Source organism: Harmonia axyridis, chromosome 1, assembly GCF_914767665.1.
Source record: "Harmonia axyridis chromosome 1, icHarAxyr1.1, whole genome shotgun sequence".
Taxonomy (NCBI): domain Eukaryota; kingdom Metazoa; phylum Arthropoda; class Insecta; order Coleoptera; family Coccinellidae; genus Harmonia; species Harmonia axyridis.
In genome coordinates, this window is record NC_059501.1 from 24,206,139 (window position 1) to 24,232,710 (window position 26,572).

General features: G+C 32.8%; 1 protein-coding gene across 4 annotated transcripts in view; it reads right to left on the reverse strand.

Moving 5' to 3' along the window:
* LOC123675887 (influenza virus NS1A-binding protein homolog A-like) overlaps positions 1 to 26,572 on the reverse strand; it is a 49,600-nt gene that overhangs the window by 14,937 nt on the left and 8,091 nt on the right. Inside the window, exon 1 of one of the 4 annotated variants that reach the window (XM_045611455.1) lies at positions 26,416 to 26,558. The exons of 1 other annotated variant lie outside the window; for it this stretch is intronic. In XM_045611455.1, coding sequence (XP_045467411.1) covers positions 26,416 to 26,458 — 43 coding nt within the window. In that variant the 5' untranslated portion in view covers positions 26,459 to 26,558. Of the gene's footprint in view, positions 1 to 3,575; positions 3,731 to 9,919; positions 9,969 to 26,415; positions 26,559 to 26,572 lie in introns of those variants that run through there. 2 more of the 4 variants (XM_045611463.1, XM_045611447.1) reach the window with 2 other exon arrangements.

Sequence of the window (26,572 nt, forward strand, 5' to 3'; positions counted from 1 at the left end):
AAGTGCAATAAACCTGAAATTTTGCGTCGATATGTGACAATGGATGAAACATGGTTGCATCATTTAACTCCGGAGTCCAATCGACAGTCTGCTGAGTGGACTGCACACAATGAAACGAATCCAAAAAGAGGAGAAACACAACAGTCAGCTGGCAAGGTTATGGCATTAGTATTCTGGGATGCGCAAGGTATAACATTCATTGATTACCTCCAAAAAGCCAGATCATCAACAGCGATTATTATATAGCCTTATGGATCGTTTAAAGACTGAAATCGTCAAAAAAACGGCCCCATTTGAAGAAAAAAAGGTGCTGTTTCATCAAGAAAATGCGCCGTGTCACAAATCATTAAAAACAATGGCAAAATTGCATGAATTGGGCTTCGAATTGCTTCTGCCTCCATCGTATTCGCCAGATCTGGCCTCCAGCGACTTTTTCCTGTTCTCAGACCTCAAAAGAATGCTCGCTGGAAAGAAATTTAGGGCCAATGAAGAAGTAATCGCCGAAACTGAAGCCTATTTAGAAGCGAAAGACAAATCGTACTGAAAAAATGGTATCGAAAAGTTGGAAGATCGCTATAATCGGTGTATCGCCCTCGAGGCAACTATGTTGAATAATAAAATCGAATTTTCCAAAAAAAAAAAAAAGTGTGTTACTATGGTAGACAGGGGACTTTTCAATTGGCCTGTTACATAAATAATCAAGAGGATAAGGCAAACCGAAAAAAGTAATAATATACAGGGTATTCTATTTGAAATATCGAATTTGTTAATACTTTTTGATATAAGCGGAAACACCGCATCGCAAAGATTGTTTCAGATCGATAGAGCAGTGGTCTCTACCCAAGAATCCAAATTATCAATATAATCGCACATTTCGTTCTCCGTAGTATTCCAGGGTATCATCGACCTTGGCCCACTGTATAATAAAATTTTTCGTTATATGAATAATTGATATTTATTATTAAATTTTTTGCTTCGGAAAAAAAGAGTAGATAGTAAATGTGAAAATTGCAGTGTTTTGCTAGAAAAAATCGTGCATCCGACTTTCACAAGAAATATGCACGCACAATTACATCAATTCCATCTATGAACTAGTCGAGATAGAGTTAACTGGACGAGTAGTTGAACTAACCGGAATATCTAATGAATTTGAAACCAGTAAGACAGGATTTTAGAGGACATCTCTGCCCGACAATTAACCATATTACGAGTTCAGACGCTCTCTAAATCTATCATGTGAGTGCGATGAATTGAGATGAATTGATTAAAATTTTCGCAATTCATCACACCCATCGAGTGTGCTGAGATTATTCCGAGTAGGAGGTCAGTCTGATCGAAAATTCAGATTTTAATCGAGGTGTCGGAAAATCCTTATCTTTAATAACACATTCTGTTAATAAAATACTTGGAATTGATAATTTATAAAGCAATCTTGAAGGGATTGCAACATTTTTATTGGCACAACTGGCATCTATACTCACTCGAATTTTGATAGTCATCTGTCATTCAGTTTGTTTATAGTTCATACCTAACCTACTCCATTTCGTCAGTTTATATGATTCAAGATTTTTATAATTAATAAATATATTAAACAAAAATCCTTTTTGAACTGTATGTAGAGGGTCACTACCGGGATATCGAAAACCGTTAGAAATACAGGGTGACTTATAGTATAAAAAAGTTGCGTTATTTAGGGATTAGTGTGTTGGTGTTAACAGATCCAGAATATCTTCAATAGTTTTCGAGATAACTCGAAAAAACTAAAAATCTCTTCCATTTGATTCCCCCCTTGTGGGGGGTACGGGTCAACTTTGGAATTCGTCACAGATGGATTTGTATTCGAGTTTAAATTTTCAATCCGAATGACCCGTACCCGTTACATCAATCATTCACATGAAATTCGGACGTTTTCTGCTGAATTGTTTGTTTTTAGTACATGTACTGTCATTGATGATTCGAAATTGGCGAAATTATTTGTTTTTGGTTCAAAATACTTTAAATCAATTAATCAATTGAAATAAGATTCAAGTAGAAATCTCCGTCAAGCCGGCTATCTTTATGCGCAGAACGTTTTCCATTGTTTTAACGAATAGTTGGACAATTTACGACTAAAATTTCATGTGAATATACCTTTTGTACGAAAAAAATCAATATTTATGATCTGATAACCCTTTGAGTGGGGGGTCTATTAAAGAAAATATGTGAGAAGATACAAGAATGACTAAATCATCATGGGGTGTTGAGGAGACGCCAGCATACATTGAAAAAAAAAAGAAATTTCAACGAAAAGATTGCCTAGATCCTGAATAGACAAATTTGAAAGCAGAGTGGAGCATCGCCTCCACACAATAGTGGTATAATATTTGCAGAGGGGAAAACTCGAACCTTTCAAGCATGCCTTTATTATTATATTCTTTTGTTTGGTCAATAATATTCTTTCAAAAAAGAGATAAGGCATTGTCAGTTTGCAGGTTGATTCAATAAATGCATTCTGAAGTTTCTCCAAATGTGTGTTCAGAAAATTGAAGTAGAGACATTTATGGAGAATTCCGTGAAAAATTATTAATAAGGACTTACAAGCTTTTGACTTCACGCCAAAGCTTTTCTAATTTTGTTGGGTATGTACCAGGTTTTTCACCACAATTTGACCCCCCTTTAACTTTGTTACTGAAAGAAGTACAAAAAAATGTTTTCTACGAAATTTTTCACGAAATCGACTAGTGTTTTTTGAAATTATTTCACAAAACGAAATATATACAGAGTGGGCAACATATTGATTGCAACTTCATTTTTTCAAATTGAATACCCTGTATATTTTTCTGTATTTGACTCTTTTTCCCCTGACTTCGACTATATAACATGTGTGGTATCTCTTTTATCATGAGTACCACAGAGTTTCTTTCAGATTTTAAGAACCACCTAGCATGCTCAGTAATCATTTTTCAAGTGGTAGGCTGCGATAACTCAAAATGCCCTTCTTTGAGTTATCTCGTTGTCAACGATATGACATAAGTTTTTCACATAAAGTGAAAATATTTCAAATTTTCGATGAATATTTTCATTCAATGACAAACGTTTGTCACTCAAAAAAGGGCATTTTGAATTATGGCAGCCTTCCACTTGAAAACTGATTACTTAGCTTGCCAGGTGGTTCTTAAAATTTGAAACTCTGTGGTACTCAGAATAAGAGGGAAAGGCCAAACACTTGTTTGTATATTCGAAATCAGGTGAAAAAGAGCTAGTCAAATATAGAAAAATATACAGGGTCTTCCATTTGAAAAATGAAGTTGCAATCAATATGTTGCCCACTCTGTATATATTTCGTTTTGTGAAATAATTTTAAAAAACACTAGTCGATTTCGTGAAACTTTTGTATAAAACATTTTTAAAGTGGGGTCAAATTATGGTGAAAACACGGTACATAGTAGCATACGCAAATCTTCCGAGGATCCTATCTACAGAAGAAGATGCTGAGACACCTTGGCGACAGAAGCACAGAAGAGTTCTACCGATGCCAAACGACCACCTCCGAAATCTCCTCAACACCCAACGTGAGCATCACGATTCACGAATACCTTTCATCAGGAGAATTTCCTCCTTCATCTCGACCAGACCAAGTTTGGACAGCAAGGCGTTAATCCACTTCAAGCCGAACATTCACCCGACATGGCAGCCACGGAAGAACTGAATGGAGATTGCAAAATTCGCGAGATATATCTAATTGATGGTCCTATCTAATTCGCACCAGTTCTGCGAAATAATCCATGGATGTGAAGTGCGAACATATTGTGACGTGCAAGATCGAGTAAACACGAGATTTCATTGATGTCTGAAAGTTGGAACAGTATCGGATTCCGTGGGATTATCGAGCGAGATAAATGCCGATAATAATCGCAATTGTTGCCATCCAAAATATAAGCAGGTTCAATACCCCCACACGACCTGGTTTCGTGGCTTTTTTTTTTGAGGGGAATAACGTTATCATCAGTTTTATCTAGTTGCACGGTGTTATCAGTAGTCACTACTGGTTCTAGGAAAGTCTGAAGATCCGATTTGTTATTTGTAAATAACGTTCATAACGCAACATAACATAAGTCAACAAAATGAGAAAAAAAAGTTTGGTGTCGAGAACCATACAACTGATTTAAAAAATGCTACCAGTTTTAGTCCGGGAGCCAGTAACAGATATATAGGTACATGACCAAGTTCCTCTCAAACGATAATTAGTAGAATGCATCAGGTAATACTAATAAAAAGCCTCGTGAACTTCACCTGCGACTCTGTTGGGGGGAGAGCGGCGGCAGACCCCCAAACACGAAGAAAAAAAATTAAATTAAGTCATTTCCTCCCAACTGAAAATTTGTCAAATTGTAGCTAACCCAATATCTAGACGAAAAAATACAATCAGCTGAGTATAGCATGGTGGATTATACGTCAGCTGGTGCCTCAAACATGAAAAAAAAATTTTCAATGACAGCTCTGACAGCGATTCTGATAATAAATCAGAGAGTGCCACACTCGCGAGAAAAGGACTTTCTCCACATGTTGCACAATAATATTTAGTTACTTCCACTCTCTGATTCAGTATCAGAGACGCTGTCAGAGCTGTCATTGAAAATTTTTTTTTTTCATGTTTGGGGCACCAGCTGACGTATAATCCACCATGCTATAGCCAGCTGATTGTATTTTTTCGTCTAGATATTGGGTTAGCTACAATTTGACAAATTTTCAGTTGGGAGGAAATGACTGAATGTATTTTTTTTTCTTCGTGTTTGGGGGGCTGCCGCCGCTCTCCCCCCCAACCGTGTCATAGCTGACGTTCACGAGGCTTTTTATTACTATTATCTGATGCATCTCACCAAGTATCTCTCGAGAGGAAATAATCAACCAAATTTGCACCTGGCTCCCGGACTATTTTTTTCGATCAGCTCTACACCTTTGCCAATTGTAGTTCAGAGTATCGCGAAGTTCAATAGCAGAAAAGGGAACATGTATTTCAGAATAGGAAAGTGTAATTCAGAAAAGAAAAATTGGATTTCAGAATAGTCAAATTAATTTCAGAAAAACGAAATTGAAATTTAGAATAGAAAGTTGGAATTCAGGAAATCAAAGTTGTAATTTAAAATAGTGAATCGTTCTTCTTCAACGGGCTGTCTGCATCCACTTCTTGACATAGGCCTCCCCTTGAATTCTCCAATTGCCTCTATCTTGAGCCAATTGTGAATTGAATATCAGAAACAGAAAATTGTATTTCGGAAGTTATCAATTCAATTTCAGATAATGTAATATGGAATTCACAACAGTGGCAAAAGTGAGTTACCCGTACAATATGCAAGTCAGGTATTACGTAGATCTGGCTATCGGGACATTGTGGTATCGAAAAAAACGAAAAATCAGATGAACTTGCGAAAAGAGCATCAAGGTTAACACCTGTTGGTCTTGAGCCTTTTTGTTGGTCTGGAAAAGACCAATATAAGGCAACAGTCCAACAATGGGAGTAGGACAACAGTATAACCCTCTGGAGGAACACTCCTGGTCTTGCTCAGGCAAAGAAACTTGTGGTGCTTTCACCGAACTATGCCAGAAAACTCTTGAAGTTACCACGAGCTGAGCTTCGGGTAATGGTGGGACCGCTGACAGAACACTATTGGTGCAATTACCCTTTGTAACGCATGGGTAAGTCAGCAGATGAGATTTGCAGGCTCTGTGGAAAAGAAGTAAAAACAGCCGAACACTTAGTGTGCCAATGTCCGAGATTGACTGGCCTAAGAACCACTCATATGGAAAAGTCAGTCCTAAATACTCACGAAGTAACAAGCAAGGCTCCTAAGGATATTGTCGGCTTCGTAAACAGTATCTACGGTCTCTCCAGGTTTGTATGAATAGCTTGGGATAAGAACAAAAGATCAATTTGGACGCAGTTCCCGGAAGGCTAACAGAGCAGCAACGACCCCGATTCAGTAATAAAAATAGCTATGTCTACTCATTTTTATCTGAAATAAATGTAGGTATCCAATTCTGAATTACAATTTCAAACTATCAAATTACCAAATCTGAATTCCAATTTATATTTTCTGAAATCAATTTCTTCTTTTCTAAATCAGATATTGTTAGTTTGAAATACAATTAACCTTTTCTGAATTACAGATTGCTATTCTGAATATTAGGACAGTCCTTAGAGAGCGTGGTGCATAATTCATTGAACCATCGAAAATTTTGGTCGCTTTTCGAAGCGTTTTTCCCTTCCTGATAGAAAAAATGTGAAATATGACGAATTTCTTCCTTTGTCACCTCCATATTTGACGAACGATTGTCCACGTCTGAATGGATCAATCGCAATACGCTCTATTAGTGATGACGTCACACATCGCCATTTTAGTTCTCCTGTCAGTGTTCGGAATCCAAACAAACAAATTGTCATTCAAATTACGTTGTCGTATAAGAAATTGGCTTATTTTGATAAATAAGATTATTTAAGGAACGATTTTACTATTAATTGATAGACAGAAGGAACGAGATTATTGCCAGTAAGTTCGAACTTGAAGTTCAACTAATAAACACGGCTTTTTCAAAATCTGGGGAATGATACAGGATTAAAACTTACTGGTATTAACCTCGTTCCTTCTGCCTATCAATAAAAACTGAAATCGTTCCTCAAATACTCTTATTTATGAAAAAAAGCCAATTCCTTCAACACCGAACTTATTTGAATGACAATTTATTTTTTTGGATTCCGAACACTGACAGGAGAACCAAAAATGGCGGTGTGTGACGTCACACTTTTACAACGCCGTATCGTGTGATCAATAATGAACGAGATATCCATATTGAAAAAAAGCATGAAAAATAGTTATTTATTATACAAGGGAAAAAAGTATTAGATTTTAGCTCGAGGTTATGTTGTCTCCCGACGCGAAGCGGAGGGAGACAAAAAACCGAGAGCTAAAATCTAATATTTTTCCCGTGTATAATACACTATTTTTTTCTGTGACAGGAAAAACGACAATTTAATAGTGAAAGAACATATTATTACAATATATTAAACTCAGAATGTTATCGATATGAATTTTTAAACTAGTAAGCTGCAAATAGACCTGCGTTGCTAAGGGAAACTTCAAAGTTATCAAATATCTGTCAATTTAAATTTGTGATTTGTTTCAAAAATTGCGAACTCAGTAATAATTGTTTAGTAGTTATTTTGTTGGATAATATAAAGTTAAAAAATGTCTGATTCCGAGTTTTCTCTGACTCCACTGGAGTTGATAGAAGCAGAGCAAGTAGCGTCACGGAAATTATTGCCAGCTAAATAGCGGAAAATTTACGAAACCGCGTATTCAAGATTTATGGAATGGAAAATGAAAAAGACATGCAGTTCTTTCTCGGAGACAGTGTTTTTGGCTTATTTTTCGGAATTGGCACAACAACAAAAGCCATCAATAGTGTGGTCGTATTATTATTATTATTCCTTTATCTATATGTAGATAAATATATATCCGGGAAAAAAGTACTCACTTTTTTCCCGGGGAAAAAAGTAATTTCGTGAAAAGTCATATTTTGTTACCTGTCAACAGAAATAAAATGTCAAATTTTTTTCCCCTCACAGAAAAATAGTTATTTATTATACAAGGGAAAAAAGTATTAGATTTTAGCTCGAGGTTATGTTGTCTCCCGACGCGAAGCGGAGGGAGACAAAAAACCGAGAGCTAAAATCTAATATTTTTCCCGTGTATAATACACTATTTTTTTCTGTGATGGGAAAAACGACAATTTAATAGTGAAAGAACATAATATTACAATGCATTAGAGTCAGAATTTTTAAACTAGTGAGCTGCAATTAGACCAGCGTTGCTATGGAAAACTTCAAAGTAATCAAATATCTGTCAATTTAATTTTGTGATTTGATTCAAAAATTGCGAACTCGGTATTAATTGTTTAGTAGTTATCTTGTTGAATAATTTAAAGTTAAAAATGTCTGATTCCGAGTTTTCTCTGACTCCACCGGAGTTGATAGAAGCAGCGCAAGTAGCGTCACGAAAATTATTGCCAGCTAAATCGCGGAAAATATACGAAACCGCGTATTCAAGATTTATGGATTGGAAAATGAAAAAGAAATGCAGTTCGTTCTCGGAGACAGTGTTATTGGCTTACTTTTCGGAACTGGCACAACAACAAAAGCCATCAACAGTGTGGTCGAATTATTCAATGATTAAAAGTTTGTTACGATCCAATAATAATGTAGACATTTCAAAATATTTCAAACTAATTACATTTCTGAAACAAAATGGGAAAGGATACACGCCCAAGAAAGCTGCGATTTTGACGAGTACGCAAATTAGTGATTTTTTAAATAATGCACCGGATGAAGTTTATTTAATGGCCAAGGTTGTTGTTGTATTTGGGATTGCAGGTGCTTGTCGAATTTGTGAAATCAGCCAGGTAACATTGGATGATATTGAAGATTCGGGAAAGTTATTAATTGTGAAACTGAAGCAAACAAAGAATGATGTAAACAGAAGATTCGTAGTTACTGAAGAATATATCAAGTATTACCGAATGTACATAGCCCTTCGTCCAGCAGCAGCAAAAGATCGCCGCCTGTTTTATGCATATCGCAATGGAAAATGTATCAATCAGGTTGTGGGTAAAAATCAGTTTTATAAGGTACCTGAAACAGTAGCTAATTGTCTTCAACTTGAAAATGCTCACTCATATACAGGTCATTCATTTCGAAGATCGTCTGCTACACTTTTAGTTGAATCTGGGGGAGACTTGATGACACTAAAGAAACATGGCGGTTGGAAATCATCAACGGTCGCTGAAGGGTATGTTGATGAATCAGTGGCACACAGAACAGAAATTGCTAATAAAGTGTTCAGAACGTGTGGCAGTTCTGAAATAACACCCGATTTGCGACCAGGTACATCAACAACAGTTGTGTCCATGTCAGAGAAAAATATTATTTCAACACAAGAAAATTCGTCTGTTGTACCGAATAGTTCAAGGAACATGTCATTTACGCAATGCACATTTAATAATTGTACTTTTGATATAAAGGAAATGTAACTAATGTTCAATAAAAGATTCTGAAATAAAATATCTTCCTTTATCTATATGTAGATATATATATCCGGGAAAAAAGTACTCACTTTTTTCCCGGGGAAAAAAGTAATTTCGTGAAAAGTCAAATTTTGTTACCTGTCAACAGAGATAAAATGTCAAATTTTTTTCCCGTCACAGAAAAAAAGGTATTTTTCCCCATCCTAATATTTCACAAAAATTCAGGACAATTCATACTAGCATAACTAGCGGAAAGACAGACGCAGTTAGAACTATACCTCTTGTTTGTGGCATCATTGATTCAGAAAATTTGAATAGTATGTAAGCATCACAAATATAATTGAAATAATTTACTGCCACAATTACATTTTTGAGCGTATTTACATAGGTAGTTCATTGCTTTCGAATCTACGGAAAGATTTCAGTTGACGCGCCATCTGACGTTGTGTTTGGCCGTTTGCAGCATATTGTCATTTAAATGGACCGTCATATTGTGTTACAAATATAGGGAGATCTACCAATAAGGTACCCATTAGCATCATCAAGTTACATTCCGAAATAATAAAAACTCTTCAGTAATATAAATAAAAAACATTCATACTTGTTGCGCAAAATGAAAAACCACGTTCAAGTTGAAAGTTGGTAATTTTTGTAACTATGTTGCTTTTTGTGATTTGATGCTGTATCTAATTTTTTAGCGACAAAAATGTCTTATTGTTGATCAACTGAAAAAATAAAGTAAATTCCAAAAATTATAAAAATAACACATTTTTTTGAATAATTTAACGTAATATGATTTCATTATCAATATTATTCTAATTTCTTTTTTTTTTAATAATTTCTTCCAGTTAAGGAAACTCACCAAATGTATTGAATTGTATAATAACTAGTTCCATTTACCTGAAAACTACACTCACCAAACCACTCAAAACAATAAACCGACTATGATCACAGAAGTAACATCTTAACCATAAAAAAAATCACAGAAACCAAATTACCCCCCCTCTTTGAATGGTTTTCAATGCAGGGTTTCTTTATCGATATGAATGGTGTCCAGAACCTCAATTTTTAACCACTCTGTCTTCCTCAGAATAATGAGAATAATTATATGAGCAATTGGGTCATTTAGGTATACTTAAGATCACTTAAGCGGAACGTTCTTGATATTTTGAAAATGCAATAGGTATCGCAGATTTGAATATAAGGTATTACACGTTTAAATATATTTGACTATCTTATTTTTCACAACGGTTTTTCTATCGTGTAGGGTCAACAGGTACCATTAGGACAATTGCTGAATATTGAGTATTGATGTTTTTGTATTGGCGGAACACCACCACGTGACTTTCTCGAGATCTGTCAATATTTTTTCAGAGGAGAAGGGACAAAAATATGTGCGGTGTTGTGAGAACGTTTGAACGATCAGTAGAAGTTAGGAATATTACAATACTTTCAACTTTCGCCGAAAGGAAGTGCTTTGAAAAGGTTCACAAAATTAGAGTATTGCCTCTTTTGTAATGATATTTTGTAGGATTTTTTACGAATATTTTAAAAATGAATCAGTTATTTGTAGGAATACCACATCATCCATTCTTTCGCGGAAAACAAAAAGTTACCAAAATTATTATTTTTTTTATTCGCAAATTAAAAATATTGAAATACTACAATGTAGATTATTGTTCGAAAAAATTATGTTGAAACCCCAGGAAAATCGGTGATTTGTAAAAAGAAATATATAAAGGACAAGTGTTTTCTAAATCAAAATATTTCAAAAATATTATTTTATCTATTAGTTAATAATGACTTTTAAAAAATATTTTCACATGAGTATAATGAATTCATGAATGGTACCTAAAAATTGAATATCAAAAAAATCAATATTATGCCAGTTGGGAATTCTTTATTTATTTTGTATAATACATGTCAAATTTAGAATCAATAATTCCGAAAGAAAATATTGTATCATTACACCTCTTTATCTTTATGATGTTATCGAGTTTAGTTGGATGAGGATCGGGCGTTTTATCAGAAGTAATGACTAAAATATACACAACCTCCTGAATGAAAATACCACGATAATCGTACAATCATTATATTATGATAACCAACGTTATCTGCTTTAAATTTTGCGATGCAGCATTTCACGAAGTGTAGTGTTTCTACGTAATGTTGGAAGTCATATGCCGAAGTTTTGGTATCATTCTGCGATGGCATTATTCATTTTCTATTCATTACATCACATTTTTTTTTCGAGATCGAATGTAATTAGAAAACTATAATACTGAACTCAATATTATAGTTGGAAATTCTTATGGCAAATATATTTTGTCAATCATTTCTGTCTATGCTAAATTGTTGTTCCTCTTAGAGTAATTAACATAAATAGATTTTCAGTAAGCAAATTTTGTCGCCAATATGAACTATCAAATTTGGTATGAAGCGCGCGTAAACGAAAACATATCAGTGATGCGATATTTCACTCAATTCGCGAGTTTCTCCACAAAATACTAGTCCGGGAGCCAGGTGCAAATTTGGTTGATTATTTCCTCTCGAGAGATACTTGGTGAGATGCATCAGATAATAGTTATAAAAAGCCTCGTGAACGTCAGCTACGACTCGGTTGGGGGGACAGCGGCGGCAGCCCCCCAAACACGAAGAAAAAAAAATAAATTCAGTCATTTCCTCCCAACTGAAAATTTGTCAAATTGTAGCTAACCCAATATCTTGACGAAAAATTACAAACAGCTGGCTATAGCATGGTCGATTATACGTCAGCTGGTGCCTAAAACATGAAAAAAAAAAATAATATTTTCAATGACAGCTCTGACAGCGACTCTGATACTGAATCAGAGAGTGGAAGTACAATAACTAAATATTATTGTGCAACATGTGGAGAAAGTCCTTTTTTCGCGAGTGTGGCACTTTCTGATTCATTATCAGAGTCGCTGTCAGAGCTGTCATTGAAAATATTTTTTTTTTCATGTTTGAGGCACCAGCTCACGTATAATCCACCATGCTATAGCCAGCTGATTGAATTTTTTCGTCCAGATATTGGGTTAACTACAATTTGACAAATTTTCAGTTGGGAGGAAATGACAGAATTTATTTTTTTTTCTTCGTATTTGGGGGGCTGCCGCCGCTCTCCCCCCCCCAGCAGAGTCGCAGCTGACGTTCACGAGGCTTTTTATTACCATTACCTGATGCATTCTACTAATTACCGTTTGAGAGGAACTTGGTCATGTTACTGTTACTGGCTCCCGGACTATACGCACTTCTTAAGTTCCAAAGTGAATTATCAACATTTCATATCAACTCAAAATATATTGAGACGAATACCTAAATATATCAGAAATTCAGGAAACAAACTTCAAGCGCGCCAAACGACGTGAAACACCGTAACAACGGATGGCACTTGGAGAGCAAAAGTTGCCAAACCTTGGATTTCAGCAGGTAGATACAGAAAATAATAAATATTCTGCTTATTATATATTCGACAATTAGGAAAAATATCGGATTCCAAATATTCAAATTTGCATATTTAATCGGGAATCACTCAAATAAATATATTTCATTCAATATAATATACATTCATAATGATATAGTAAAATTGTGGATTTTTTATAATCACAATCGGACAACGTAATCTAACTATGTTGGGGACATGAAAAATTGCGTATAGTCCCTCTATCTATTTTTATTACTCTCTGTTGTTGCTAAATTGACAACTGTCTCCTAATAAAAATCGGTGGTTCTCTTCCGCCGTAGATTGCATTATTTAATAAAATGGCAATATTTCCATGAAACGGCAGTAAAAAACTTCTTTAATACAGGAATCAGGAGTCAAGACGGTCCAAAATCATGGGAATTCAGAAATAAATTTCAGCGACAAAACCACCAGAGTGCAATAAACAATCCTACCTAGTTTTTGTTTAGACTAGTTCAGGAATGTCAAACAACCACACAGTTCAACAATTTCTGGCAAAAATTTAGGGAAAAATTTCCGTCTCCGTTATTTTCGCTTTCTCGTAGGCGACAGAATAAAATAAAAACGAATTGTCATAACTTTGAATTGTTGGATCAAGAAGCTCATTAATTAAGTATTTTTGTACAAGCCGGTCACATTCAGACAAAAAGCGATTGGGAGTACAGAAATAGTCCTGATCTGTATGAATAAGGTTTCAAAAGTTATTTATTGCGACGAAAATACCACAAACATTGTACATCAATCCATAGACGTAGTAACATATTGGTCAAGCGATATATCATGGAGAAAATTTAATATATGATAACATTGAATCATAATGTCATAACAACGTGTTTCGAATAGATCATTATTATAGGTACGTTATAAAATTCATGTAAAATACCCCGATAAGAAAGATATTGTTGTCTACTATAATGACAGTTTTATGTGACAATATAGCTCTAAATAATTTCGTTACGATGTCTGAATTTTGAGCAGGGAATGGTCTATAAAGTTCAACTCATTGATTACGAATTATTTTTTAATTTAGATTTTATATCACAATAAACACAAGAAATCTCGGAGATAAAGACCTAGAAACTTGATATTTTCAGGGTAGCTTTGGATATTGCATTACGCAGTTATGTTCGTTTATTTTAGGTTGTTACACCCTTATCCCAAAACCTCGATTTCACTAGGACTTATACCTGGCACACCTGTTCTAATAATAGCAACCGCATATTTGGTATTTATTGCTGCAAATAAAAATTGTGCTCAAGATAAATGGTATCAACAGGAAGTAAATTTTATGTTTGTGAAAACTAGAAATATTTGCCAAAGGGTAACCGGATCTCAAGAATTGAAATATACAGAAAAAGAGTTTGATATTTCTGAGCGATTGTTTCCAGTATAGAGCGCAAAAGATGCTAGATACTTTAGCTACGTTGCCCATATTTTCAATTTTTTTTATTTATAATTTAAGTCCAGAAAGCATTGATATTCTTCCACGAGTACAAAATTAAAAATTAACGAGTGGTAGAAAGAGCCTTCTGTACGAGTATTATACATTATTTTCTCTAATACACTAAATTTTCATTGGAATTAATGAAATAGTTCCATAAATATCGTTTATTGATTTTTGCATTGATAAATGTGGGTTAGCAGAACTGATTTCTGAAGCACAAATTTGACAGAAAATAGATAAATAGGAATTTTGATTTTTTTTATATTATTTTGCAAATCTCACCAACTCAACTAAATTTGAGTTATTGTTTGCTTTTTGAAATTATGAACTTCTTTTAAAAAAATCTACATATCGATATATTCACTCAAAAAATTGAATGAACCAAATCTGTTGTTTTTTCCTGATAATTTTGTAAGTACGTATTCCATTAAGATAAAATGTTGATGTCGAATAACCGTTAGGAGCGTTTGAGTTAAAGTATCGAAAAAAAATTACTCAATATTTCTTGGGTACCTACTTGGTTGGGATTTAGTTTGTATTTTTAAAATAATGACTTGAATGTTCTTGCTGAATTTCATCATCAAAACCTTCATGTGGATGAACTAACCTTATATGCTCCTATTTACTGTTCTATGGTCTCTAAGGGAGCAATAGGCAGACTAATGAACGATCACTCGAAAACTACAACTAGGTGTTTTTCCCATTTTTTTTAATACAGTTTAAATTTGTAAAACGTTGTACAATACTGGAAAATTTCATCACATCAGAAGAGCCATTTGGAAGTGGACTGAAATAAATTATAAGAATAAAATTTTGATTGAAATTCGAGGCTTTCTTTATTGTCCCCTCTACGCCTATGCATTACCGAAAGATTGATATTCGCAGACCAACAGGAAATATTTAATGAAGGATACAGAGATTAGATGACGTAAAACACAACGTACGATGACAATGTAACCTTTTTTGTCGAATTGATAATGATTAGGAAGATCTTTCGTGAATTGTTATCATTAAAAATCTGCTTGAAAAAAAAACAATCAGTTTCAATTGCAGTTTGAGTGTTCTTTGTAAAATGGCAATTTATCGCAAGTTATAACCTCCAAGTCAAAGAGGAAGATACCTCCAATTTCAGTAAAAGCAAATGTTAAAATAAACCAATTATATGGGGAACTACAGATATCGAGTAGATTTTTGTTTCATTATATAAATACTCATTATTTTCTTCTGATCACAAATGTGAAGATAAAACTGGTTATTGAATTTGAATTTTAAAACTATTCAACAAATATGTTGTTTTGAGACGATAAATAATATGAGTAAATTTCTAAATATTATTATTAGAATTATTTGAGAATTTTTCAAGTTTCGGCGAATTCAATTTTCAGTTAGTAAAAGACATGTCAAATAAATATATGTATTTGCTACAGAATTTTAAGGTATATTATTTTCTAGTTTAGGCTTTTGATGAAAACAATCTCAATTAACTACAATTTTTCCAAGTTCAAAAAGTTATTCAACATAATCAGTTCATGAGTTATGATATTCTAAATTACCCTCAAATATCTTAAAAGATTTGTAATGTTTTCGATTAACTCCGTGTTGAATATTTGAAGAAAATCCATTGTAATATCCTGATATTAACTAAAGGTTTCAATAATAATCTTTATCAATTCATTTTTGATGTTTTTCATGGAATCTCCAGTGAATTATCAGCTATTTCAAAATATTACGTGAAAAGATATCATTCCGTGCTTGCCACTTTGTCATCTTACGAATTACAGTCATTGTCTGTCATATTGCAGACGCAATTGGCAACATTACCAAACATCATTTAAAAAAGATTCAAAAGATAAAATTCGACTAAATGTTGACGAAGTTGATTCTATCCGCCCGCGGGAATACGATAACATTCAAACAGAAATACACATAACCTTAAAATTTTCAGGGTAGTTTCGGATTTCGAATGCCATAATTGAGTTCGTTAATGAACAGAATATGACAAGAGGTTCCGAAAATATATATTGGCGAAATTTTGTTTTCCTCATAATTACACCACATATCCAATCGAGATAAAAATTGCATTTAAATGTAAAACAAAAATTGGAAACTTCGTACAAAAATTTTATGTAACCAGAATCACGGAAAAATAAACAAAATTATCGGAAAAATAAATACTCAATATTTTATAAAATTAATTATAAAAAAACCCTAATATTTTAGCGACGACAGACACTACTCGGTTGACATTCTGCAAGTAAATATAAAATAATAATTTCATGCTTTATTGAATTCCGTGTTAATGGCGCCATAGAAAACGGGAATGTCGAAAAAAGGGAGAAATCCCTGGTCTTAATACATCCGTCATTTGGGCTCTTGAAGTTCACATACACCAGTTCTGACTTCAAGTCAATGTTTGTCTTTTTTTCATTAAATATTGGATCATTCTGCAAAAGTTTCAAGATCATTCGGAACTATATACATATACAGGGTGTTTCCTAAACATGCGGCAAAAATTCAGGGGGTTGTTCCTTGGACTATTTTAAGCATGTTTTGTCCTTGGATGATTTTTGAAAAACCTCTTTGTTTCGAAGATACAGGGCGAACAACATTTTTTATATTTTTAAAATTAATAATAGTTTAAATTAAAATGCGTACCGCACTGTGTTCACTAAGTAGGTACAATTTATTTTTAAATTTGTTTAACAACATTCCAATTACTAAAAACGGCCAGTTTTTTGACTATGGGGCCATCTAAAATCATTAGTTTATACCACTCCAGTAGAAAATGTGGAAGACTTGCGAAATCGGATCATTGCTGGGTGTAACTTAATAAGAAATGATCCTGGTGTTTTTGAAAGGGTTCGGCAGTCAATGAGGAGAAGATTGGATGCTTGTATGCTGGCTAGAGGTGGTCATTTTCAACAGTTTTTGTAGGTTGAGTTGAATTTTCATGTAATTTTTCATAATAAAATGTTATTATCTGAAATTTTGTTTCCCCTATATCTTCGAAACAAATAGGTTTTTCAAAAATCATCAAAGGACAAAATATTCTTAGAATAGTCCAAGGAACAACCCCCTGAATTTTTGCCGCATGTTTAGGAAACACCCTGTATATGTGGTTTTTATAGAAGAAAGATTAAACACAATTTTTTTTTAAATCGGAAGCTGACAGACCACAGTGTTTACGCAGATTGGTTTTCAAAGGAACGAATAGAGTAAAGTAAAAAAATTTAATCGATATTTGCAAGACCCTTAAAGTTTGTATATAATTAACGAATTTTCTGAAGTTTTAATAAAAGGGATTATTTCCAACTTTATGAGCTCGGAAGATACGAAATCATAATAGGAAATTGAAACATAACCAATATTTACCTAATTGTCAGACCTAGGCACAGTTTCGTGAGTGACTGGAAATGACTTTAATTGAATTTTCTGCATCAATTTTCATACGGATTAGGAAAGTTGCGCAACTTTCTCTTGGACGGCTTCTTCGCAGACAAATGACGTTCTCCACGTCCCCAAGTGGAAAGGAAGGAATTGATGAGAATTGGAGGTTGATGGAAATTGGAATTTTCATACCTATCACATTGTTAGCGTTGAAGAAAAATCCAAAATTCTTCATACGCAAGATAATCCGCATTATTCTAGCACACTTTCGCAAAAAACAAAATAATCTTTACGAGTGAAAATTTTTGTTCCCAGAAATGTAAATTTTAAATTATGGTTCAAGGACAAAAAAATTAAACGCTAAATTTTTTACAATTAACATTTTGCAATGTGTAGATTCCAAAAATCGAATAAAAAAATCCGTCCAGAGGTTTTTTCCGGAAATTTTTCACTACAAAAATCAATTGGTTTCTCAAATTCGGTTTTCAGAGAAAACATGGTTTTTATCCCGATAGAGGATATAGTTACGACTCTCTTTTGGATGAGTTTAATTTCATTTCGCTCAGAAAGGTCCGCGAAATTAATGATTTGGTCTTCCTTTATAAGATAATTCACGGACGGATCGATTCGACAATTGTTCTTTCGTCAATATATTTGAATGTTCCTCGTTTTACATCCAGATCACATTTAACTTTTCATATTGATGTACCGGGTTTTTCACTATAATTTGACCCCCCCCTTCAACTTTGTTACTAAAAGGCGTACAAAAAAATGTTTTCTACAAAAGTTTCACAAAATCGACTAGTCTTTTTTAAAATGATTTCACAAAACGAAATATATACAGAGTGGGCAATATATTGATTGCAACTTAATTTTTTCAAACGGAACACCCTGTATATTTTTCTATATTGGACTAGCTCTTTCTCCCCTGACTTCGAATATATAACATATGTTTGGTCTAACTCTTTTATTGTGAGAACCATAAAGTTTCAAATTTTAACAACCACCTGGTAAGCTAGGTAATCAGTTTTCAAGTGGAAGGGTGCGATAACTCAAAATTCCCTTTTTTGAGTTAGCAACGATATGACATACGTTTTTCACTATAGAATGGAACTGGATGATTTGGATGCCACTCCATATATTTTCTCCTTGTAGCTTTCTTATTTTTATTGTTCTTCACATAAATATTTCAAATTTTTCCGCTTTTGTGTAGTGAATATTCGATGAATATGAATATGACAAACGAATGTTACATATCCTTGCTTACGAGATAACTCAAAAAAAGGCATTTTGTATTATCACAGCCTTCCAATTGAAAACTGATTACTTAGCTTGCCAAGTGGTTCTTAAAATTTGGTACTCAGAATAAGAGAGATAGGCCAAACATATGTTATATATTCGAAATCAGGGGAAAAAGAGTCAAATATAGAATAATATAGAGGGTGTTCCATTTGAAAAAATGAAGTTGCAATCAATATGTGTCCCACTCTGTATATATTTCGTTTTGTGAAATCATTTTAAAAAAGACTAATCGATTTTGTGAAACTTTTGTGGAAAACATTTTTTTGTACCTCTTTCAGTAACAAAGTTGAAGGGGGGGGGTCAAATTATGGTGAAAAACCCGGTACCTAATACTCAGCATCATTTTTATTGTCCACTTACGTCAATGTGCAGGAGTTATAATAATCTTCAGAGTGTGGATATATTTTTCTTGTCTTTATACCAATTTAGGCACTTATTGTTCAGTGCACTATTTTTATTTTTTTTTGTAGTAGGCTTATCATGATTTGTTTCTTTTTGTTTTGATTGTATAATTATTGTATAATTTTATAAGATAGTTTAATTATGTACACCTGTAATTGGATGTATTATTTTCAAAATAAAAATAAAATAAAATAAAATTGCTATAACTAATTGATCCTCCCCAATTCCTAAATATAAAGGAGATAAAATTTTATTCTTCGAATACTTCACAACGCTCAATTCTCGAGATGGGATACCTATAGCAATCCATTCTTGTGAAAATTTTCAATGAATTTTTTGTATTCTACACTTTCCAAAAGTTAAACTGAATGAATTAAGAGAAGGTTAGACATTTCTTGGAATATATCGGAAGGTCAATCATTTGAAAAAAAAATTTAAATTTTATGCAATGGTATATTATTTCCTTTTATTTCATGCAATATCTCAGATATTCGAGAAATCGACCCTGTGGGACTGCTTGGCATTCACTAATTCCAACCATCAACAAGATACAATAAATCCGAATTTATTTAGAAGGAATTGGTGGTGAAAAGTATTGTATTTTATATGATCGTTATCAAACACATTTTAAAAGATATATCTCATTTATTGTATCATCATTGTATCATCGTTTATTGTGTCATCATTTTGACCATCTTCAGGGAGAACAATTCGAGATGTTGAGGAGTTAACCGTAAAAATGCTTAAAGGAATTGATTATTAATAATATATAATATGATATAATAATATTAATAATATATTAATAATTAATTCCTTGAAGAATTTTCAACTATTAACTCCTCAACATCTCGAATTGTTCTACCTGAAGATGGTCAAAATGATGACCGAAAGCTAGGATGATGCAATAAATGAGACACATTTTAAAATTTTGTCGCTATTTTTTGATCTTTTTTTTTCATTTTTGAGCCTTCAAATTTTTTGCTCCTAGTCAAGAGGAATCGATGTGGTAAAAAAACAAATATTTTTTCAGCAAATACCGTACAAATAGCTCAACAATAGATTTCCAAAATGGTCTGGACGAAAGTCCCCTTCATTAATTTTGACGTATGTAATGAGAAATATAAATCAATATATCTGTTATTTATACAAGTTTCCGAATCAAATTGGAACAGAACTAGTAAGGCCTAGATTGTTTTCAGACTTGCTAAAATCGTGAACTGGCTCAATCAAATTACGAATTGATTCAGGACGATGAGCTAACATTTTTATTTTGTCCAATAGCAGGTTGATTTTTGCATTCAGATCGAACGAATGAAAAGCAATTTATGCAGCATAATAAGGTTAATAATGTTTTATTGTTCACGAAATCCCAATGCCGTGTACGAATAATGGGGCAATGACAGAGTCAAGCTACCAATATTTATGATCGTTTGGCATGTGGCTTCAAGGAAACAAATATAAAATGGAAATTATTCAACCTTCTTCATTAATGTTCAAATATGCGACATGATATTAACGAAATTCAACTTGCTCATCTGAAATAATAGATGAGACATGCCTATACAGGGTGTTCCTAAATTGAACGTACAAACGAAGAGGGGAGATTCCTTAAGTGAATTTAAGAAAAAAAAGTCCCATAAACATGGGGTCGCAAACGTTTCGTTTTCGAGATACAGAGTGTTGAAGTTTGAATTTTTTTCAAGTTTTTTTTCTCATAGTATCTACACTTTACAAGATATTCAACTGAAATTTGGCATAGATATTACATTTGATTGTTCTCACCACGTGACATGGCAATTTCGATAGAAGATCTACAGGGTGATATTTTTTCTGGAACACTGCCACCTGTTCTTCTGCAGAACTTTTTTATGGTGAGAAACTGTTAATTTGAAAAAATGTAAAAAGAAGCTTTGTTCTTATACTAAACTTTTTGGTCTCTTGTAGTTTTGTCGTATCTACCAACGATTTCGTGAAAAAAAATTTCGAACGATTCTCTGGAAATCCTCGTGAAAATCTAAATTATGATGGGAAGGCTACTTTGTAAGCTGTGGTGAATGAATTCAGTGTCAGTTTTTATGGAAATTTTCCTGATCTGTAGCGATCATTCATAAAGATTCGATAAACTCGTATAATCAACACAAAAAATTTATAATACTATTGTTGTGATATAAATACTATTGTTGTGACAGTCATAAAAATCGTAATGAAAATAGTAGTCTAACTACATTCAAAAAAATAAATAGCCACAAATGTAATCACCTTCACTTTTTGAAAAAACGTTCAATAATTTGATGTGTCAAAACTGGCACTGAATTCATTCAAAACAGATTACAAACTGGCCTTCCTATCGTAGTTACGAGAATTTCGAGAGAATCGTTCAAAATTTTTTTTTCTCGAAATCGTTGGTAGATACGACAAAACTACAAGAGACCGAAAAGTTTTGTATAAGAACAAAGCTTCTTTTTACATTTTTTCAAATTAACAGTTTCTCACCATAAAAAAGTTCTGCAGAAGAACAGGTGGCAGTGTTCCAGAAAAAATATCACCCTGTAGATTTTCTATCGAAATTGCCATGTCACGTGGTGAGAACTCTCAAATGTAATATCTATGCCAAATTTCAGTTGAATATCTTGTGAAGTGTAGATACTATGAGAAAAAAACTTGAAAAAAATTCAAACTTCAACACTCTGTATCTCGAAAACGAAACGTTTGCGACCCCATGTTTATGGGACTTTTTTTTCTTAAACTCACTTAAGGAATCTCCCCTCTTCGTTTGTACGTTCAATTTAGGAACACCCTGTATATTGCAGACCCATCTTTTCATATTAGAAACCCTATCATATTGGTTTAGTTTCATTCAAGAAAATTTTATTTTCGCTGATAGTTTGATGTATATCCGTTGTCCCAAATTCATTGTCTAGGGAAGGGATCTCAGAATCCTTTGAGCTAAAAAAAAAATGAATGACTCATTTTCGGGTTCGATTTTTGAGAGAAATAATTTGGTGAAAATCGCAACCAAATAAATTCAACCTTTACCAAGATATAAGAGAAAATTGGAAAATGACGTGAATAACAAGTTCTCAAAACTTCTTTATTACTGGTGCTATCAACATGAAACAAAAACATTCTTTTTTTTTGGCTTTTTTTGCAGTGCGAATAATTTTTTTCATTGCAAGTAGTTTCGAAATTATAATACAAACTTGTATTTTCTTGAATGTAATTTATATAAATTTCTGTAGTCAGTGAACTTCAGATAGTCACCCAAGTCGGCGGTTAAAAATATAGTTTTACTGATTTTCCAAATTTCATGCCAATAATTTCCGAGAAAAGCTTTGGATGGCGGACAGACAGATTTTTTCATTTGTGGGTACATCCCAGAACGTTAATTCTGAAAACAGTGGGAAATTTTCAACTTTGGCTTATAACTGAAAAGAATGAAACCAAATTCAATAATGCCAAATGAAAATCAAATTTATTCATTGCTTAAATTCACATATACAGGATGTTCCAGATTTTAGTTCAATAACTTTGGAGTCAGATAGAAGACCCTTTTTCATTGAAAAAGGTTATATAAACATCGCGGTGAATCACCCTGTATATCCTACAGGCTTAGTTTTCGTGATACAAGGTGTTGAAGTTTGAAAAAAATTTCAGTGTTTTACTTATAACTCTAGTATTATTACATTCATTGTTTTAATTTTTAGTTATTGAAAAAATAATGTAATGTTTCCAATTCGGTGATAATTTCCTGCCAAAATTATCCAGTGGCGTAGATACAGGGATGCGATGATCCTTTTTCTATTGATTGAATTTCGAGAAAATTATTCCATTTCTGAAATAAAATAAGTTCCTCGAAAAAAAGACATTGGCGTAGATTTTCACTATGTCTAATGGATAATTTTGGCAGAAGACGCTCGTCTAATTTGAAACATTACATTACCTAGACTTCAATACCTAAAAATTAAAACAATGAATACTAGAGTTATAAATAAAAAACTGATTACTTTTTCACACTTTACCAGCTTGTATTTCCAAAAAGATACATGTTAGATATCTAGGATTAGGATATAATTTTTTCATGAAAAAAGTTGTTCTATCTGATGCCAAAGTTATTGAACTAAAATCTGGACCACCCTGTATAATAATGTGTTAGTTTTATCCTACAAGGACAACGTTGTTATTGGTCAGTATCTAGAAGAACAGGCAATATTTTTTCATTTTTGTGACAGAAATTTTGAGCCCTCACCTACTGAATTTTATTGATGATTTTATTGGACCAGGATGCGCATTGATTTTCACTCCAAAAATAAGTTAATCCTGCTCAGTAAACGGGAATTAGCGGCAATTAGCATTATCTGGCAGATAAATAAGCTTTACAATACGTTTCAGTGAAATGAAGTGTTCGAAATGAATAAATTCAGCCAATTCAATTAACCAGAATCACATTCATACAAACGAGTCCCTAAAATATGGGTTATCTATAAATTAACAATCAGTACAACCAATATTGTTGTACCATTTATGAATTATTTATTTTTATTCAAGCGAAACATTTAAATGATATAATGAAAAAAAAAGGTAACGAAATGGAATTATTTGACCTCAGTTCACATTTATTCATCACCAGAATCCCTAAAAAACCAAATTTCGTTATAAATATGCAAGAAACTATTGCCGGTGCGATAAATATTATTGTACAGTATTAAGTTTGAAGATTCGGTTGATTTCCAACCTCGAAATCTCGATTAGACATGTAGGAAGATTTATTCGTACATAATACTGCAGGACAGGAAAATTTTTAGCTGGAAAATTTACTCAAACGATACCTACTATTTCACATAATCAAAACACTTTATTCATTTAAAAATGAAAATTACTTTATTCATAAGGATTAATTACTAAATCATTACATTCGTCAAAATTTTGCTACTGAAAATTCATCCTGTTGCTTTTGCCAACATGAATGAGAGGTGAGAGTTTTTTCACTATTTGATAGTATAAAACATACAAGTGAAATGTATAGTAAAATAACGAATAGCTCAAATAAATAGTGAGAAAAAAATGTAACCCTTTTGAAATTTCATATAGTACTCCAAGATGTAAAGAATATAGGTGTTGTTAGTGCAAGCTAATCAATCATATTTGTCAAACACTGCAAATTTTTTTACAACGAATTATTTCCCAATGTAGGTAGGTATAGCAGTATATCTCATTTCGTATGACTCGTAATATTACCGTCAAACGATGAATAATATACAGGGTGAATCTTGAAGTTGTACATTAAATTTAATCATAGATTCCTCTCATTAAATAAAACTCCTTTTTCCATGAATGTACCATTTTTTTAGATTCGGCTCAGGTAATATCTTACATATAAGTATATATTTGTTTCACAATGGTTTAATGCTCTTCTGTCTTTTCGATGTTCGATCACCGTTACACCACCGTTCGATCACCGATGTTTACACCACCGAGACAACACAGGACTCAATCATGTGAATATAAAAAATTATTTTATTTATTTGGATAAGTAGATTTCATTTTGCATATTAGAAACTCAAACTTGCCCAAAAGACACTACCAATATTTGATCAATATTGTTGTACCATTTATGAATTATTTATTTTCATTCAAGCGAAACATCAAAATGATGTAATGAAAAAAAGATATCGAAATGGATTTATTTCACCTTAGTTCACACTTAATCATCACCAGAATTCCTAACTGACTAAATTTTGATATAAATATGCAAGAAACTATTGCCGGTGTAATAAATTTATTGTACGGTATATAAAGTTTACCGTCAAACAATGAATAATATACAGGGTGAATCTTGAAGTTGTACATTTAATTTAGTCATAGATTCCTCTCATTAAGTTTTATTTAATGAGAGGAATCTATGATTGAATATAAAAGTTCTATGAATTATTTTATTTATTTGGATTACATTTTGCATATAAGAAACTCAAACTTGCCCAAAAAACACTTTATAATCCAGTAAGTGAGCCACTATTTTTGAGTTTGCCTCAAAGTAAAATAATGATGAATACATCAATGTTCAGTAAGAACAGCGAGAGAAAATTTTGAATTTTATTGTTTATATTAGTAGGAGTATTTCAAGAAATAATTTAATATGAATTGATCTGATTTAGAATCTAGATTTACTTTGTCTGTGTAAAGTATCTATGGCTTAGATTATAAAAAACAGCGCGACAGATTGATCTTAACTGTTTACTAGGCATTTTCTTGTTCAGGGGTGGATCCACAACTAAGGTGTAATTTGTCATTTTTCACCGATTTTTTTATCATTCAACCTTGAATATCTCAAAAATACTGTAAGACACGATGATAAATAATTTTATTTTCAGAAATAATTGAGCATTCCAATAGTGACTTTGGATGATCTCTAATTGTGTTCTTTATGCTAATTTGGTACAGTCTCATGTATTCATATATAGCCATAACTTGCGAACTATTAGAAATATAAAAAAAATAGTTGAAGAATATGTCTTCATTCTGAACAATCAATTATATGAAAGCTACAAAGGAAAAATTAATTTTTTTTGGAAATTTTACAATCCTGTATATTTTCACCTGAGCTGAATCTAGAAAAATACAAGGTCATACCGCTGATATATTCGAAGAGGACTAATGAAAAATTCCTAACTCCGAAACTAAAACTTGGCGGTAAGAAATACTGTATTATTAAGCACTATCATGATACTACACGTTTGAAATTTTATGACTCTGCCTAGTCAATTTTTTTAGATACGAATTTTCAATATTCGGTTCATTGATTTTCAAAATTGATGAAGCCTAGCTAGGATGATGAATGCGGTATTGTATATATATAACAACAGATTTTTTTTGTATCAAATAGGTCTTAAAGATTTCGAGGAAGGCCCTGGACGGTGGAGGAACAGACTTCGATAATGCTTCGATAATTTCAGAGGAGATTTAATTTTTTCCTCGAACGATTTTATTTATGATCTAAAATAATAAACCAAAATCACTGGGAAAGCATGGAATTATAATAAATCAAATATATCAGAAAGTCATTTTGCCATAGTTTTCTATTCATTTTAAAAAGCTGAAATATCGTACTAGTAGATCAGTAGACACTCAAAAGATGGCGCCTCCTATTTTATCCAGGATAAAACAATTATTTTACACCAGGAAATGATAAAGGTCTAATCGGTTGTTTTAATTCTAATATCTGATAGCCTTGATCGAACATCTTATCTGAATATTCAATTTACTGTGTCTATGGATGGCCCCTTCATAATTACAAAAAAAATATATATATATATTTTTTTGATCGACAAAATCAGGAACTTACCCATGAAATATTGGATCAACGGTCTCTGCTCGTCCTTAGTCATGGCCGACGCGAAAAGCAGACATATAACGTCCTGGTAAATCACGTCGAGTTAACTAGACGTTCATCAGACGCCTAATTTGACTACTGAACTTCTAACGTCCAAACGAACTTTTTT